The sequence below is a fragment of the Gobius niger genome, assembly GCF_951799975.1.
Source record: "Gobius niger genome assembly, chromosome: 1".
NCBI classification, from domain to species: Eukaryota; Metazoa; Chordata; class Actinopteri; order Gobiiformes; family Gobiidae; genus Gobius; species Gobius niger.
In genome coordinates, this window is record NC_136852.1 from 60095869 (window position 1) to 60109821 (window position 13953).

The 13953-nt window shown below is 41.3% G+C and overlaps 1 protein-coding gene across 1 annotated transcript in view; it reads left to right on the forward strand.

Annotated features, from left to right (window-relative positions):
* The first annotated feature begins 11544 nt into the window (after positions 1–11544).
* The window catches only part of kcnip3b (Kv channel interacting protein 3b, calsenilin), a 29095-nt gene continuing 26686 nt past the window's right edge, over positions 11545–13953 (forward strand). Inside the window, exon 1 of the mRNA XM_079554419.1 lies at positions 11545–11675. Within this exon, the coding sequence (XP_079410545.1) occupies positions 11670–11675 (6 nt within the window). The 5' untranslated portion in view covers positions 11545–11669. The remainder of the gene's footprint in view (positions 11676–13953) is intronic.

Here is a 13953-nt window from a genome sequence, read left to right on the forward strand (position 1 = left end):
TAAATCCATGGTCATGTAATATTCATCTTATTTAAAATCAGTTTTTGTAATGTAACATCAACCTGCCCAGGGACTACAGGTGGAAATGAGCATTTTTGCTCTAACCTGGTACAATGATACCAGGTCATTGTTAAACTGTGCTCTGTCCCTGCATAAAACCATCCCATACAAATCACACAAGGACGATTATCGTCAGAACTTTGAGCCATAAGACAAAGGTTCTTAAGCTGTCATCTGTACTTGGTAGTTAGGGCACGGCGATATGGTCTAAAAGCTCTATCACGATATAAAAAAGAAATATCACGATAGCGATATATTTGACGATATAATTGACAACGGACAAACTACTTCCAGCCTTGTGCCTATTTGGAAGAATAAGATATTTCATTCGTTTTTTTAGTGCCATAGTAATTTCCTCGTAAATATGATATAACATAAATTATATCGTGTCCACAACGATATAAAAAAATACAACGATGTAAAAAAATATATTGCGATAACGAAATGCGATATGATATTGCCCACCCCTATTGGTAGTTTAAAGAGGCTAGATGCAAGTCTGCCATTTTATACTCACTACTGCCACCTCAGGTCAAACGGGTAACTGCACCTTCTATATTAAGCTCGTGCATGAGGGCAATTCTGACCCAAATTAACAGCTTTTTGAGTGATAGTGCAGGATTTTAGAGGCAGTTGTGGTGAACAGGTCTGAGCTCATTCTACACATTAGGACATGGCTGGAACATGTAGGGGGAGGAAAATGCATAATTTGAACATTTTTAAACTCTGTATAGTCCCTTTAAATGTTGTGGGCGCTTCACCTTTAATCCAAAGGCAAATTAGCCACATTCATTTAACCTCTTAACCCCCACCAGAACCAAGCACAGTTTATTTAGTTTGGCTTTACCCAAATCTAAAATCAAAATCAAAGGAAAAGTGACAAAAACACAAAGGAAAAGTGACAAAAACACGAAGGAAAAGTGACAAAAAAGTGCAACAAATGTGATGAAAACCCAACAAAATAAGGATGAAAAAAAAAAACGTTTTAAAAAGTGACGACGACACAAGGAAAAAGGTCAATTTAGATGAGTTTTGTAGGTATTAGCTTTCAAATGAGGCCTATAGAATTTGTGTAAAGCTGAACTGGATAGAATGCCCTCGGTTAAGGCGTGTTTTAAGAGATTAAAAGAGGTTAAAAGTGCTACAACTGTCCTACCAGTCAGCTCAGCAGTGTCTGACTGCTAATGCTCTTCTGTGGTGTTTAGTGCTGGGCAGGAAACATCAGACGGACACACAGAGACCGACAAACATAAGAAGCCTCCTCTGTGGCTGGGGCTGATCAGCGCTCTGTGGTATTGGTCATGAAGAGGTGAAAACTCTGTGATGGACTTCATTGACTGCCCCCTCCATGACCTGAGGCAGAGGCAGAGGAGCTCCTTCAGTGAGAGGCTGCTCTCGCTCTCCTGCTCCACTGATCGAATCAGAAAGTCTCTCTTCCCTAAAGCGATTAGGCTGGTTATTACATCTTTGTGTGAGAGGGGCTAACTGGGGTGGTAGTTGAACTGTATCTGTTATTCATTGCATATTTATTGGTTGTCTTTAAGTCTTGCTAATTTTATTACTTATTTATTAATTTGTTGCTTTTTATATGAGGCTAATGTAGGCAGCTCGAGAACTAATCATATTCATTTACACTGCCTGCACATTTGTTAGTGCGAGTGTTGTTTTTACTATATTATTTTTTTCCTTTACTTTTTCAAACTCCAAGCTGTAAAACTGAGAGGCTGTTGGCTTGAAGTGTCTCCGGTGATATTTGTTATGTGAGCAAGTGTAGCCAAAGTAAGTCCACGCTCAGAATCAAGTGTGCAGCTATTTTCCATCACACAAATTAGGAATAAAAAAACATCTGAAAAACTCTGAAATGTTACAAATTGTTAAAAGCTAGTCAGAGGGATGCACTGCTTTTGAAATAAAATAATAACAATAATAATGGGACAGGACCTCAAAAACGTCAAATTGCCAATTGCCAATTGCCATCAGAGTCATAAGAAGTAAGATTGCAAGAATCAGGAATCCATCATCTACCTCTGGGGCGGGCAGGTATCATTAAAGATGAGTCTGTTGGCCCAAAGGGGAATTGAAACTAGACTCCCAAACATACTGTTTCATTCCATCCCATAAAGTCCATTCATTATGGTAGTTCGGTCCCGTCATCCTATTTTTTCGCTCAGACCAGCAATTTTTCAGATGTTGTTTAATTGCCATTTTGTGGGATGGAAAATAGCTGCATAATAATTCTGCACATCATTATCAGAGGACACAATGTACCTAAGGTTTGAGAATGACCAAAACAGCAACACCTCCAAGGAGTAACTTAGAAATGACTAAGAATCAAAGAGCACTGAATTCGATTTCATTTTGAATCTGCTCCTCTTGTTTATGTCTCTGCACCTTGCGTCTTTGTCCGCCCTTTAAATTGCTTAGGGGAGTTTTGCTGTGGAGATAAGGAAAGGTGGGCTGAAACACTCAAGCTGTGTCGAGCGTATTAAACTTACTTAGACGGAGCTCATCCCCGGGCTTTTCTCGTTCACCCCTGGGGTCGCTGTAGATGGATGGAAGCAGGCGTTATCCCTGTAACATGACCGGGAGCTTTGCCTATTGCCAAAACAAAGGCTTTATGCACAGCTGCTGCAAGGTAAAACTCTTTTTCCAGATTAAGTGTCACACCTTTTCTGCCTTTTGGCTGCTCCTGAGGGGTCCGTCCCAACTCCTGACACCCTCTTACATAATCCGGGAGCGCTCAGCTATCTCACATGGATTATTGATGGAGCCCGCAAGGCCGCACATGGCAAAGACACACCACATCCCAACCACATCACTGTGGTTCAACACAGTGCAAGCAGAGGGTGATGGGGATTCCCTGCTTATTTATTCCCGCAAACTCATGCTACTCATTCTGGCGCTGCATTCAGATTAGCCTCGGCAATGATTTTTTTTTCTTTTTTTAATGCGCACAGTCGATAAGCGCATGTTCCCTACTGCGCTCCGGGTACTGAAGTCATCTCTGCATGAATTAGCATAATAATAAGGATGTCGTCTTTGTCCTTATTTTGTGTCACTCACATGTGACAGCACTGGGGGAAGATGAGTGTAACTCTGTGTGGAGGAACCAGCAAGATGAGTGATATTTAAAAGTATGCATATTATTTTATACAACTTGAGTGCCTTCTTGTGTCCCTTTGTTATGTTTTCTCGGGTCTGGAGGTGGCAGCTCACTATGCCAGCCAGATGACATGTAAAGAAGTGAAAACTATGTGTAACCCAAGGTGCATATTTAGTCTGAAGAAAGAGCAATCTAGTCTTAACCCCTGCCTGAACTGAGCACATTTGATCCAGTTTCACCCTAAAAGCTTCTCGACTGGAGCTTACAGTCGATAGGCCAGTGTCACGCCTCATTTGAAAGCTAAGGCCTAGAAAAACTGATGTTAAAGGGACTATGAATCCAGACCTGTTCACCACAACTGCCTCTACAATCCTGCACTGTCACTCACAAAGCGGTTGCTTCGGTCCAAATTGCCTTCATGCACGAGCTTAATATAGAAGGTGCAACTACACGTATGACCTGAGGTGGCAGTAGTGAGCATAAAATGGCGAACTTGCATCTAGCCCCTTTAACGGATCTTTTTCCTCACGTTTTTTCATGTTCTTTTTCATGTGTCTTTTTCCACTTTTTCATTGAGTTTTTGTCACATTTTTGCTGCAGTTTCATGGCTATTTTGACACTTTTTTGTTGCTTTTCTGTGCTCTTTTCTCACGTTCTTTTACATCAAATCTTTCCCACTTTGTTGCTGAGTTTTTGTCACTTTTTTGGGGCTTTTTTATTGAGTTTTTGTCACTTTTTTGGGGCTTTTTTATTGAGTTTTTGTCACATTTTTGCCACTGTTCTTCTAGTTCTGGTCGCTATTTTGACAGGTTTTTTTTTCAATACGCTTTTAGATTTGGGTAAAGCCAAACTCGAGATAATTCAGGCAGGGGTGAGGATGGTAAAACTACACTATTCCCAGTAGGTTGACTGTAGTTTTGAAATAAACACGTACTCATTTAGACTTATCTTGTACCAAAATATTGTCCCTCTATGTCCAAGGATGCACGTGCTACTTAGCAACTGTTTCCACGGCTACAAAGTTGCTCCTGTTTTCACCTCCTGCCTCCAACTGTAAGTCACACATTACGTCTCTGCATTGTGTCCACCGCTGCAGCCACGTGAACAAATGTGCGAAAGCTTTGGCCTGACCATTCAAGACAAGTGTGGGCTTTATGACTTCGAGAAGGACTGCCAACAACGATACGCTTGTGCTATGTGCTTTTTACTGTTTGACCTCAGCAATTATTGTCACAGAGACAAGTGCTAAACCTCATGGACTACCGCTTGGCTTCTAGTGCTCTCTTTTTTTGTCGTTCATTCCCTTTGTAATGTCAGCAAAGGGACAATAATAACCTACGCTAAAGGCTGGAGACATGAATGCAAGCATCGGCGCTACAGAAAGAGCTATTTATACCATTTCTAAAAATAGACATTCTTCTCCATAGAAACATGAAATCCTTGTGAGGTGAATTACTCTCCGGAGCTGCAGCCCTCGTGTGCGTGTGAATGGGAGTGTGTGTTTGGTGTGCGTTCAATGGGTGTGGGTTATTTCTCTATTTCTTTAAAGGCAGAGGCAAATTAGCGGCTGTGGGGCTTCTTCCTCGTGGGATCTCCTCCGCTCTGTGTGAGAGAGAGTGATGGTGTGCTTCCCATAACCTGCCCCGTTCACATACTCACTTTCATAACTTGCACCATGGAAAATGTGGGGGTTTTCTTTGTCTCTCGGGTTTGTTTCTTTTTATTTGCGTGCATTTGTAATTTTTGTTACTGATTTGTATATATGTTTTTGTTTTAGGAGACGTGTGGCATCGGGGAGGGGTTTGGATGGAAGAACAAGATGTCATTTGTTAAAGCCTATGTGACATCTAACGTGAGTAGCTATATTATCTTTTGGCTTGAACACACTCGTCTAAGCTCAGGTAAGAACATGTGTAATGCAAATGTAACTCAAAATAAACAATCATTAAAAAAAACATAAAAAGAAAAAACACCTTTATAACTCTATCGCTTGGATTAAAAATGAATTGTTTGGCATTTTTTTGCTTGAATAGCAAGTATTAAACTTTACTTATACTCTGCATTTTACCCATTTCCAGATCTATGTTTGGTCACGACGACATAGCTGCAGATTGTGCATGTTTTGGGTTGATTAAAAACTGAGCATGAAAGCTTGACATTAGAGTCCAATGAGGTGTGTTTTTCCTCCTCTAAAAGTTACATATAATAATAATGATAATGCCCTACACTTGCATTGCACTTTACAAGCCTGTATTACCAAGTTTCTCAAAGCGCCACATTGTCGTCATTATTCACTCACTCCATACTCAGTGGTGTTGAGCTACAGTTGTAGCCACAGCTGACGGAAGTGAGGCAACCAGTCTGCGCCATCGGCTCCTCCGACCACCACATTCACCCCAGGCTTCCTGGTCTTACCAAACGGTCTCCCATCCAAATACCGACCAGGCCCTTCCCTGCTTAGCTTCCAAGGTCTGACGGGACTGGGCATCGCAAAGGCGGTATGTCCTTTAACATTTAACTGAGCAGGGGCGGATCTAGAAAAAATATCACGGGGTGGCAAGCAGGGTCAGGGATAATTTCTGGGGTGGCGACACATTTGTTATTAAAAGAATAAAATGAAAAAAATGAAATCGTCATCTTTGGAGCTACAGGAGTTGCATCTGGCATCTAAAGTTGTTACAATTCTTTGTCCTGTCAAAAAGGTACTAACTGAGAGTGAGCCCCTGTAAGCCCCCAAGTAACTTCTAGAGCAGATGTGAGACATCACATGACAGTGGGGTGGCAGCTGGGGTGGCAAGACCTTTACTAAGGGTGGCAGCTGCCACCCCGTGCCACCCCTCTAGATCCGCCCCTGTAACTGAGATGTTGACCATTCATCGCCCCAGTAGAGCTCTCCGGTTCTGGACGTGCCCAGGCCCCGTACAAAAAGTGGGGCTATCGTTCCTTTGCAATTGCTGCGCCTAAACTGTGGAACAGCTGCCCCTCAGTCTGCGTGTTCTCACAGATCTGTCACTTTTAAGTCCAGATTAAACTGGCTTTTAATACTTAGAACGCTCTAAATCATGTCTTGGGTGCAATCAGTTTGTGTTTTTAAATTGTTTTTATCTTTCTGTGAAGCACTTTGGCCTCCCTGGTGTCATTACATCAAATACATTTTGATTGATTGATTGATTCTATAAAAATCCTTTTTAAACAAATATGTCTCACGATCAAACTTAGCCTGTACCTTCTAAAATTATGAGAAGTGGAGGCTTCGAGAGTTAATTTTAGGATTTTGGAAAAAGGCATTCAAGAAAGATAGAGAGGTTTATTTCTTAATAAATGAACATATTCTTACATTTTGAGCTGTTATAACAAAATGTTCGGTCACATATTGTTATTACAGAATGTGGCCTAAGGTTAAGTTGAAAAGTCATTGGTACAATTCCTTACACAAACCAAATATTCACCAGTGAATTTGCAGCCTTATGAAAATGTTGGTGGCTTAGCTTTGCTGCTCATCCCAGTGTTATCTATCATCACTCTTTCTCGTACCGTGGAGAACATATTAAATATAACGAAGGCATCTGAAGGAGATTTTTCATATATCCTCATGGGAGCTGTCTCTCCAGGCTGAAGCCCCATTTTATCTCTACATCTGCGTCTCCTCCCAAGCATTTCTCCGAGTCTGATGCTTGTCGCTGGTTCTGAGCACTGTCGGCGTGGATGTCCTTGGATAAAGCCTCTACCCTGATGCACCCAGCTGATATCCCTGGAGATTAGCTGCTCATTCTGCTGGAGTTGCACCGGTCCACGAGGAAATGACCCCTGCACAGTTTGTCCCGCGAGCCTTGCTTGTGATAAGTGTGATCCTCCTGCGTTATCGAATATCAAAGTTGAACAATGTGTGTGAGAGAGTGGAGTTTGGTGTTTGGGAGAGAAGAGAAGCTTAAGAGTGGACATATTAACCTGATGTCCCTTCTTTATGTTGTGTGTGAATCATGAGACTGACGTTTCAAAAGGAATCTCAGCTTCAACAAAAAATGTAATGCTTTCCACACTAACCCCATGTAGCAAAATGGTTTCCATTTTATTCCCCATAGTTCAATCGTTTTTCCAAGCAGATATTGAGAATGACCATAGATTTAATCACTGGTCAATCAAAATATAAACAATTGCACAGCCTTACAGTGTACAGTGATTTTCATTTAGCAACGTTAGTGTTTTTGTGTCATAATACCAGATGCAGCAAACAGTAAACAAGCCTCATTTATCTATTTTAATGGGATTATTTCGACGTCAAAAGGAACAGAGTGCTTCAGCTATATGGAGTTGTGAGTAGGGCTGGGTACCGTTAATAAAGAAGTTGGTACTAGTACTTTAACAATACTTTGTTACCAATACAGATTCCTGAACAATGCTTTTTAGCTACTTATTCTAAAACATTTTTCATATATTCTCAGTCTGTCATTGTGATTGGCAATCAGCTGTTTGGAGCTCTGCCCACCACAACAGAGCACCTGTTGTTGTTTGATTTGTCCATTCATTTGAGGGTCTACTTTAATTTACATTTCAATAGACACAGTTCAAACTGCTGATTGCCAACCCAACGTCACATGACTGAGAATGGTGTTAACTTATTACAATAAAAACCTCTGGCCCCCAAGAAGATTTTGAGAAATATTATATTTATGCGAAATAGAGATCAAATACCTGTTAAAGTATGAGTGTAATACCATCAGTCCACTGCAAGAAAGCTAACTAGATTAGTTTAAAATTCTTAATTTGAGCATAATCCAAATTTGAGTTGTTTTGGCAAGTTAAGATGTGGTTGGACGTTTGACATTAGATCATTGAGATTATAGATTATTGATTTACTTGTTCTGACTGGTTTCTATACATTTAGTCTTTATTTCAAGTAATTGTATTTGCCAATGGGGTAAGAACATTGGTCTTATCACATTGGCATTTCTACTTTCCTATTTCAAGTGAGATTTACCAGAACTAGTCTGAAATGAACTAATCTCAAACTAGCAAAGTAAACTTGGTTGGATCAGGAAAAAAGAGAGTAAAAAACAAGATACATTTCCTTTATTTAAGTAATTTAAGCCAATGCTTAAAGCCATCTACTTGTCAGAACATCCTACTTGGTCATATTTAATGTAATGTATAAGGTATTTGCAGGTTCTTTGCTTTGGGCTACAGTGGTGGGCGATGATAGAAATGTGTCCTCCACAACGCAAACTTGCCTACCCCTGGTCTACAGTATTTGAGCCAAAACAACCAAGTAGTTTCCTTTAATGTTATCCCTGGACCAACAGGCGTCAAATCTTAAATACTTTTATTTTTTCAATACCATTGTACCTAAACGTTTTTATTTATTTCACACTGATATTGTTTAACGGTACCCAGCCCTAGTTGTGAGGTTGTGTTAAAATGATTTGTGTTGACTTTGTGTTGACTATAACAGGAGCTAAATATAGCAGCATTTGAGTATGTCCTCAGGGCCACAGGGCACAGACGTGTGTGTGTGCGTTCACTCGCTCGCATGCTAATTTGGTTTTTCGCCCAATGGTCATTAAAATGCACCATTGTAATTATTTGTGTTGTGTCAGCTGTGAACATTTTATCCATGCCTGTCTGTGCTCTGTTATAACAAGCATAAGGATCACACGAGGGATGGGGTTTATGTCAAGGCAGCGACTGAGGCAACAGAACTCATGTATGGAGCAACAGCGAGAGATGGGAATGAAGAATACGCTGGAGGAAACGTTTTGATCAAATTTATGCATTTCCTTTATAATTCTTTTAGGGCGATGGCGGCGCAGTTGGTAGAGCGTGTCGTGGGTTCGAATCCCAGCTCCCACAAATGGGAAAGACACTTCACTTGCCTCCAGTGTCTGCGTACACTGGTGCATGAATGAGAGAGTGAATGGGTGACTGGTTCCTTACTTAAAGCGCATTGGGTCTGATAAAGGTAGAAAAGTGCTATATAAGTTGAGTCCATTTACCATTTTCTTTTGGTCTTTTGTTATATACAGGTATACAGGTATCTCTGAAATTGGTGTTGGCTCTCATGTGCACTGCGTGAGATCCCCCTGTCTCTAGACGAAGTCCTCCTAAAGGAAACAATATCTCTAGTCCGGTGTGCTTTACCTTCACCTTTCAACCTCACGTGAGCCGCCATCCTCAGAAGCATGTTCTGTTCTGTACTGATAACAGCATTGAAACACTACATTTTAAGGTTGCTTTAATATTTATACTTTTAAATACATGTTCCCAGATTTGTAAATGCAGGAGTACACAATCTCATAATATTAGGTTCCTTCATTTCAATCTTTTGTTTACTATTACAACTACTGTGACAATACTGTTTCCCTTGTGGATCAATAAAGTTTAAGTAAAGGGGATTTGTTCGTAACAGCGTACATACTTTGGATAGGTGTGATGTTTTCAAGGGAAGCATGAATAATTGATCCAGGAACACACTCTGTACAAATAATATGTAAGCAGCTCAGGGGATCCTTTTGCACAGATGATCACTGTTGCACTGCTGTGGGGTCAAGTCTCCGTTCAGAGTTTATCCTTTCGTTTTTTTAGATACGCCATGTGTATTTTAATCTATGCCATGTACTATATCTAACTGGGTTGACCAAATGAAGGAATTTTAATTTGACAGATGGCCTTTCCTCATTTGTCCTGTGGGCTTTTTCTATCTCTTGGCTATTCATTATGCAGTCAGCGTGATGTCTGATTCTGAGGAAGCTTGACCTATGGCCTGATTGCTTTAGCGTCCCCAAACTGTTTTCTTCACCCTGCTCGGAGCAACACTGCCGAGACAAAGTCGACCAATTGATCCCCTTCCTCCTGCTCAGCCTTAATTGCATTTCTCTATCACTTATTCTCATGACAATGACATGCCCTAGCTGTAAGGTAGCGTGCCTCCCGTTATGCCAAGCCACGCAGTCACAGAGGACACGGATAAATCAAAAGGATTAAAAGACTGAAGCATTACCTGCCTCTGCTCAATCCCATCGATGTTATGAAACATCAAATATCCCCATCTCCTATCTGAAATAATTGATTTGTTTTATACAGTGCTTTTCTGGACTTTCCATTCACTCCATACTGGTGAGCTATTGTATAACCACAGCTGCCCTGAAGCGAAGGGGCAAAATTCTGCACCTCCAACCAGTATTAACCTCTTTACCCCCACCCAACAGGGCACATTTTCTCCAGATTGACTTTACCCAAATCTAAAAGCCTCTTGAAAAAACAGAAAATGTGATGAAAAATGACTTAAAAATGATGGAAAAATGATTTTAAAAAATGATGAAAAAATGTTTTTTTTTTAAAAAGATGAAGAAAAAAAAATGATGAAAAAATGTGATGAAATAATGACCAAAAAAGCGATGAAATAAATGACAAAAATGTGATTAAGAAAATTACAAAAATGTGGCTAAAATGTCAATGCGGCAACAACGCGAGGAAAATCTTTCAAATGTGGTGCTACACTGGCCAACAGGCTGTAAGCTCCAGTTGAAAAACTTTTAGGTTTGGGTAAAACCGAAATGGAGAAAATGTGCTCTGCTCAGGTGGCGGGTAAGAGGTTAACCATTCACCATTCTCACTATGTTCATACTTAGGCAGGTGAGTGAAGTATCAACAGTCTGCACCTGTAGCCAGGATCTGAACCGCTAACTCACAGTTAATCAATATTAATTTCACAGCAAGGCATGTTATCACTCATGCTTCACAGGTAGAAGGTCCTGGGTTCTCACTTCTCTGCGTGGAGTTTGCATGTTCTCCTGTGCAGGTCTGTGTAGGTTTCTGGATCTCTGTTTCTCTCTATCTTCTGCATCTCTGCAGTGCTTCTCAGACTTTCCACATCAAATACCACATCAATAGCCTAAATATCAGGACGAAACCGAGACTACACTACAAATATTTGGCTGAATGAGGTCGAAACTGGGTCTAATGATTTAAGAAAGGAAAAAACACCGGACTTAAATGCATTACTAAAGCATAAAAGAACATTAAAGGAAGGCTTCTTAAACTATTGGGTGCCAGTCAGTGCACATAATCCCTATCACCTAATGGCAATGAGCGAATCGACAAAAAAAAAAAAAAGTCAATTCAAAGAAAACGACCATACCTTTTGTTGGTTAGATTGCGTTATTGATTTTGAATTGAAAAGTGCTGACGAGCTCCTACTGTATATAAGCTAATGGCTCCCTCTGAGCATGTAGTCTCTGATTGGGAGTGGGGCTTTTCAACAGGCTAAATGTGACCGTGTTCTAGGTTGGATAGCAGAAGGGGGTTGCCACTTGTTTTACCCTCCTCTCTCTCCCTCTCTCCCTCTCTCTCTCTCTCTCTCTCCCTCTCTCCCTCTCCCCCTCTCTGCACAGTCGGGATCAGTGGATGAGAGTCCGTGTGCGCGCATTCCTTCGCATCTCGCGTCTAGGAGGAGGTCGCGTCCGCGCAGAGACACATCACGCTCCATCTCCACCGCTGCGGCACCACAAACATGCAGGTAAGCGCACGCGACTGGTGCCGTTGAAACGAACGTGCGTCTTTTTTTTTGTTGCTCTCTCTTTGTTTTTTTTGTTTTTTTGTTTTACTTTTGCGGCCAGAGTAGGTACTGATTGAATCTGGAGAAGATTTGCGCTCTGTGGCTCCTGACTTCGGGAATGAACTTATGTAATAGTCTGAGCGCAGCAGTGCGAGATATGTCTTCTAACAAGTGCCTCTGTCGCCTTATGACTGTACGACTCGCTTTGTTTATTGACCTTTTCTGCGCACGCGGGTCTGGTACATTGAGATTGTTGAGGTTACTTTTTATTGCATTTAAAAAGAAAAAAAAAATAGTCAAAGTCTGACGAGGATGCATTGTCATTAAAGCTAATGATGAGTCTAAAAGCCTAATTAAAATGGTTCTCCACCAAAAAAACAAAAACACAATTGAGTCTAAAGTTTATTGACCAGAAAACACACCTTATGCTGATACTGATGCAATTAAAAATCTACTTTGTACTTCAGTGGTGTATTTTGTGCAAAGGTAAACTGCAGAAGTGAATGTATCGGGTGACCTCTAAGCTGTACATCTTGGACATGACAGCTCCGATGTGCTCTTCGTGGCTGTAGCAAATGCTCAGTGATGTTGTGCATCAGTGAAGCAGTCGATCAACGCTCTAGCACATCTGGAGTTCAGTTCTTTTGTGTCACAATGATCTGCCGCTGGATCAACTGAAAGCCTCGAGTTATTGGCAGATTTTGTGACCCGCTTGTGACAGGCAAATGAAGGCCTGCTGACCCCATTTAATATGTATATTCTTGTGTTGAAATCTAGAGTGCAGCTGTATGTGCATTTAAGATTGATACCCTATTTCTTTTCTTTTAGAGGGAGACTTTTATTGTAGGGATTTGTTTCTAAAGATTAGACATACATTTGTGTCTGTATAATCCGTTGAAGAATTTGCTTACATCTAATTGGGAACAGATCTTTGAAACAGCAGTGCAGTAACATTTCCATTCAGCTCTGTCTGTGGGTATTGACTCGCAGGTGTGTGAATTGAATCATGCTGCGAGCCTCAGGGAGCCCCATATTTCTGTGTCTGACTCACTTGAAGCTTTTTTAGGTAAATGGATGGATGATCAATGGCGTTTTCAAGCTGTTCCGTCATCCTGGACCTTTTAGTGATCAGAGAGTGAAAGCAGCACTGGCTTGTTTCATGTGCAATGCAATATGCAGTCAATGTTTTGTTTTTCAACTTTACTTTTAAATTGCAAAACACAATGGCACAGTGGTCCAAATCTTCAGCATAAGGCACTGACTTCTACTGCTCAATCTGGCCGTGCCACATTTTCCACTGAGCAGCATCGTCTCAAAGCAGTGCGCGGCTCTACAGTTCATCGGGTCTGGAGCAGACACAGAGACGACACGCTCCTCGGCCAAAGGGCCATTATGCCGCACCTGATCTAGTGTCTGAGGGAGCCACCTGTTCAATAGGTGGACTGATTGGTAGATTTAGATCCAGTGAATAATTGAACAGCCCTGGTAACTGTATCTGGGTGAACTGGGTTGGCACCACTCAGTCTTTGATCCAACTTTCAGCCACAGAGGGGGCAGCCCGTCCTTGGAGGACCCTGTAAAGGATCAAATGATGTAACCAAGTTTAAATTTAACTAACACATTTAGAGTTTGGAATCTTTTAGATCAACGTTGTCAAAATCAGAATCGTTTTATTGGCCATTGTTAGTGAACAGGTTCACAACTATAGGATGTTTTTTCGGTTCAATCGTGCAACATGAAGCACACAACACTTAACTTAGACAAATAATAAACAATAAAAGCTTAAGACGATAAGATGAAATTTAAAATAAGATAAAGACAGCAACAATTTTATCGAAATCCACCATTTTGTTAAAAGGTAATGTCCATCCATCCATCCATCCATCCATCCATCCATCCATCCATCCACATGACATTGCACCAGCCCCTTGTGGCTCCTCCTGCAGGTGGTGGGTCCACAGAAGGACGGCCTCACGATTCTAATTGGGCCTGTTGGTCTCCCATAAGCAGCTTCTCTTTGTCTGACCCGTCACTTAGGGTCTGTTTGCCAAGGGAGATCCTACCAGGGGCACGAAGACCTCGACAACAGAGCTCCCAGGATCATTCGGGTTCTCAAACCCCTCCACCACGTTAGGTCCACAAAGTATCTCACACTGTGGTTCAAAGATGAAAAAAAGAATGATCTGATGAAGGCTCATGCCGAAACTTTATCACATCGGCTACTTGAGTGTGCGATGCT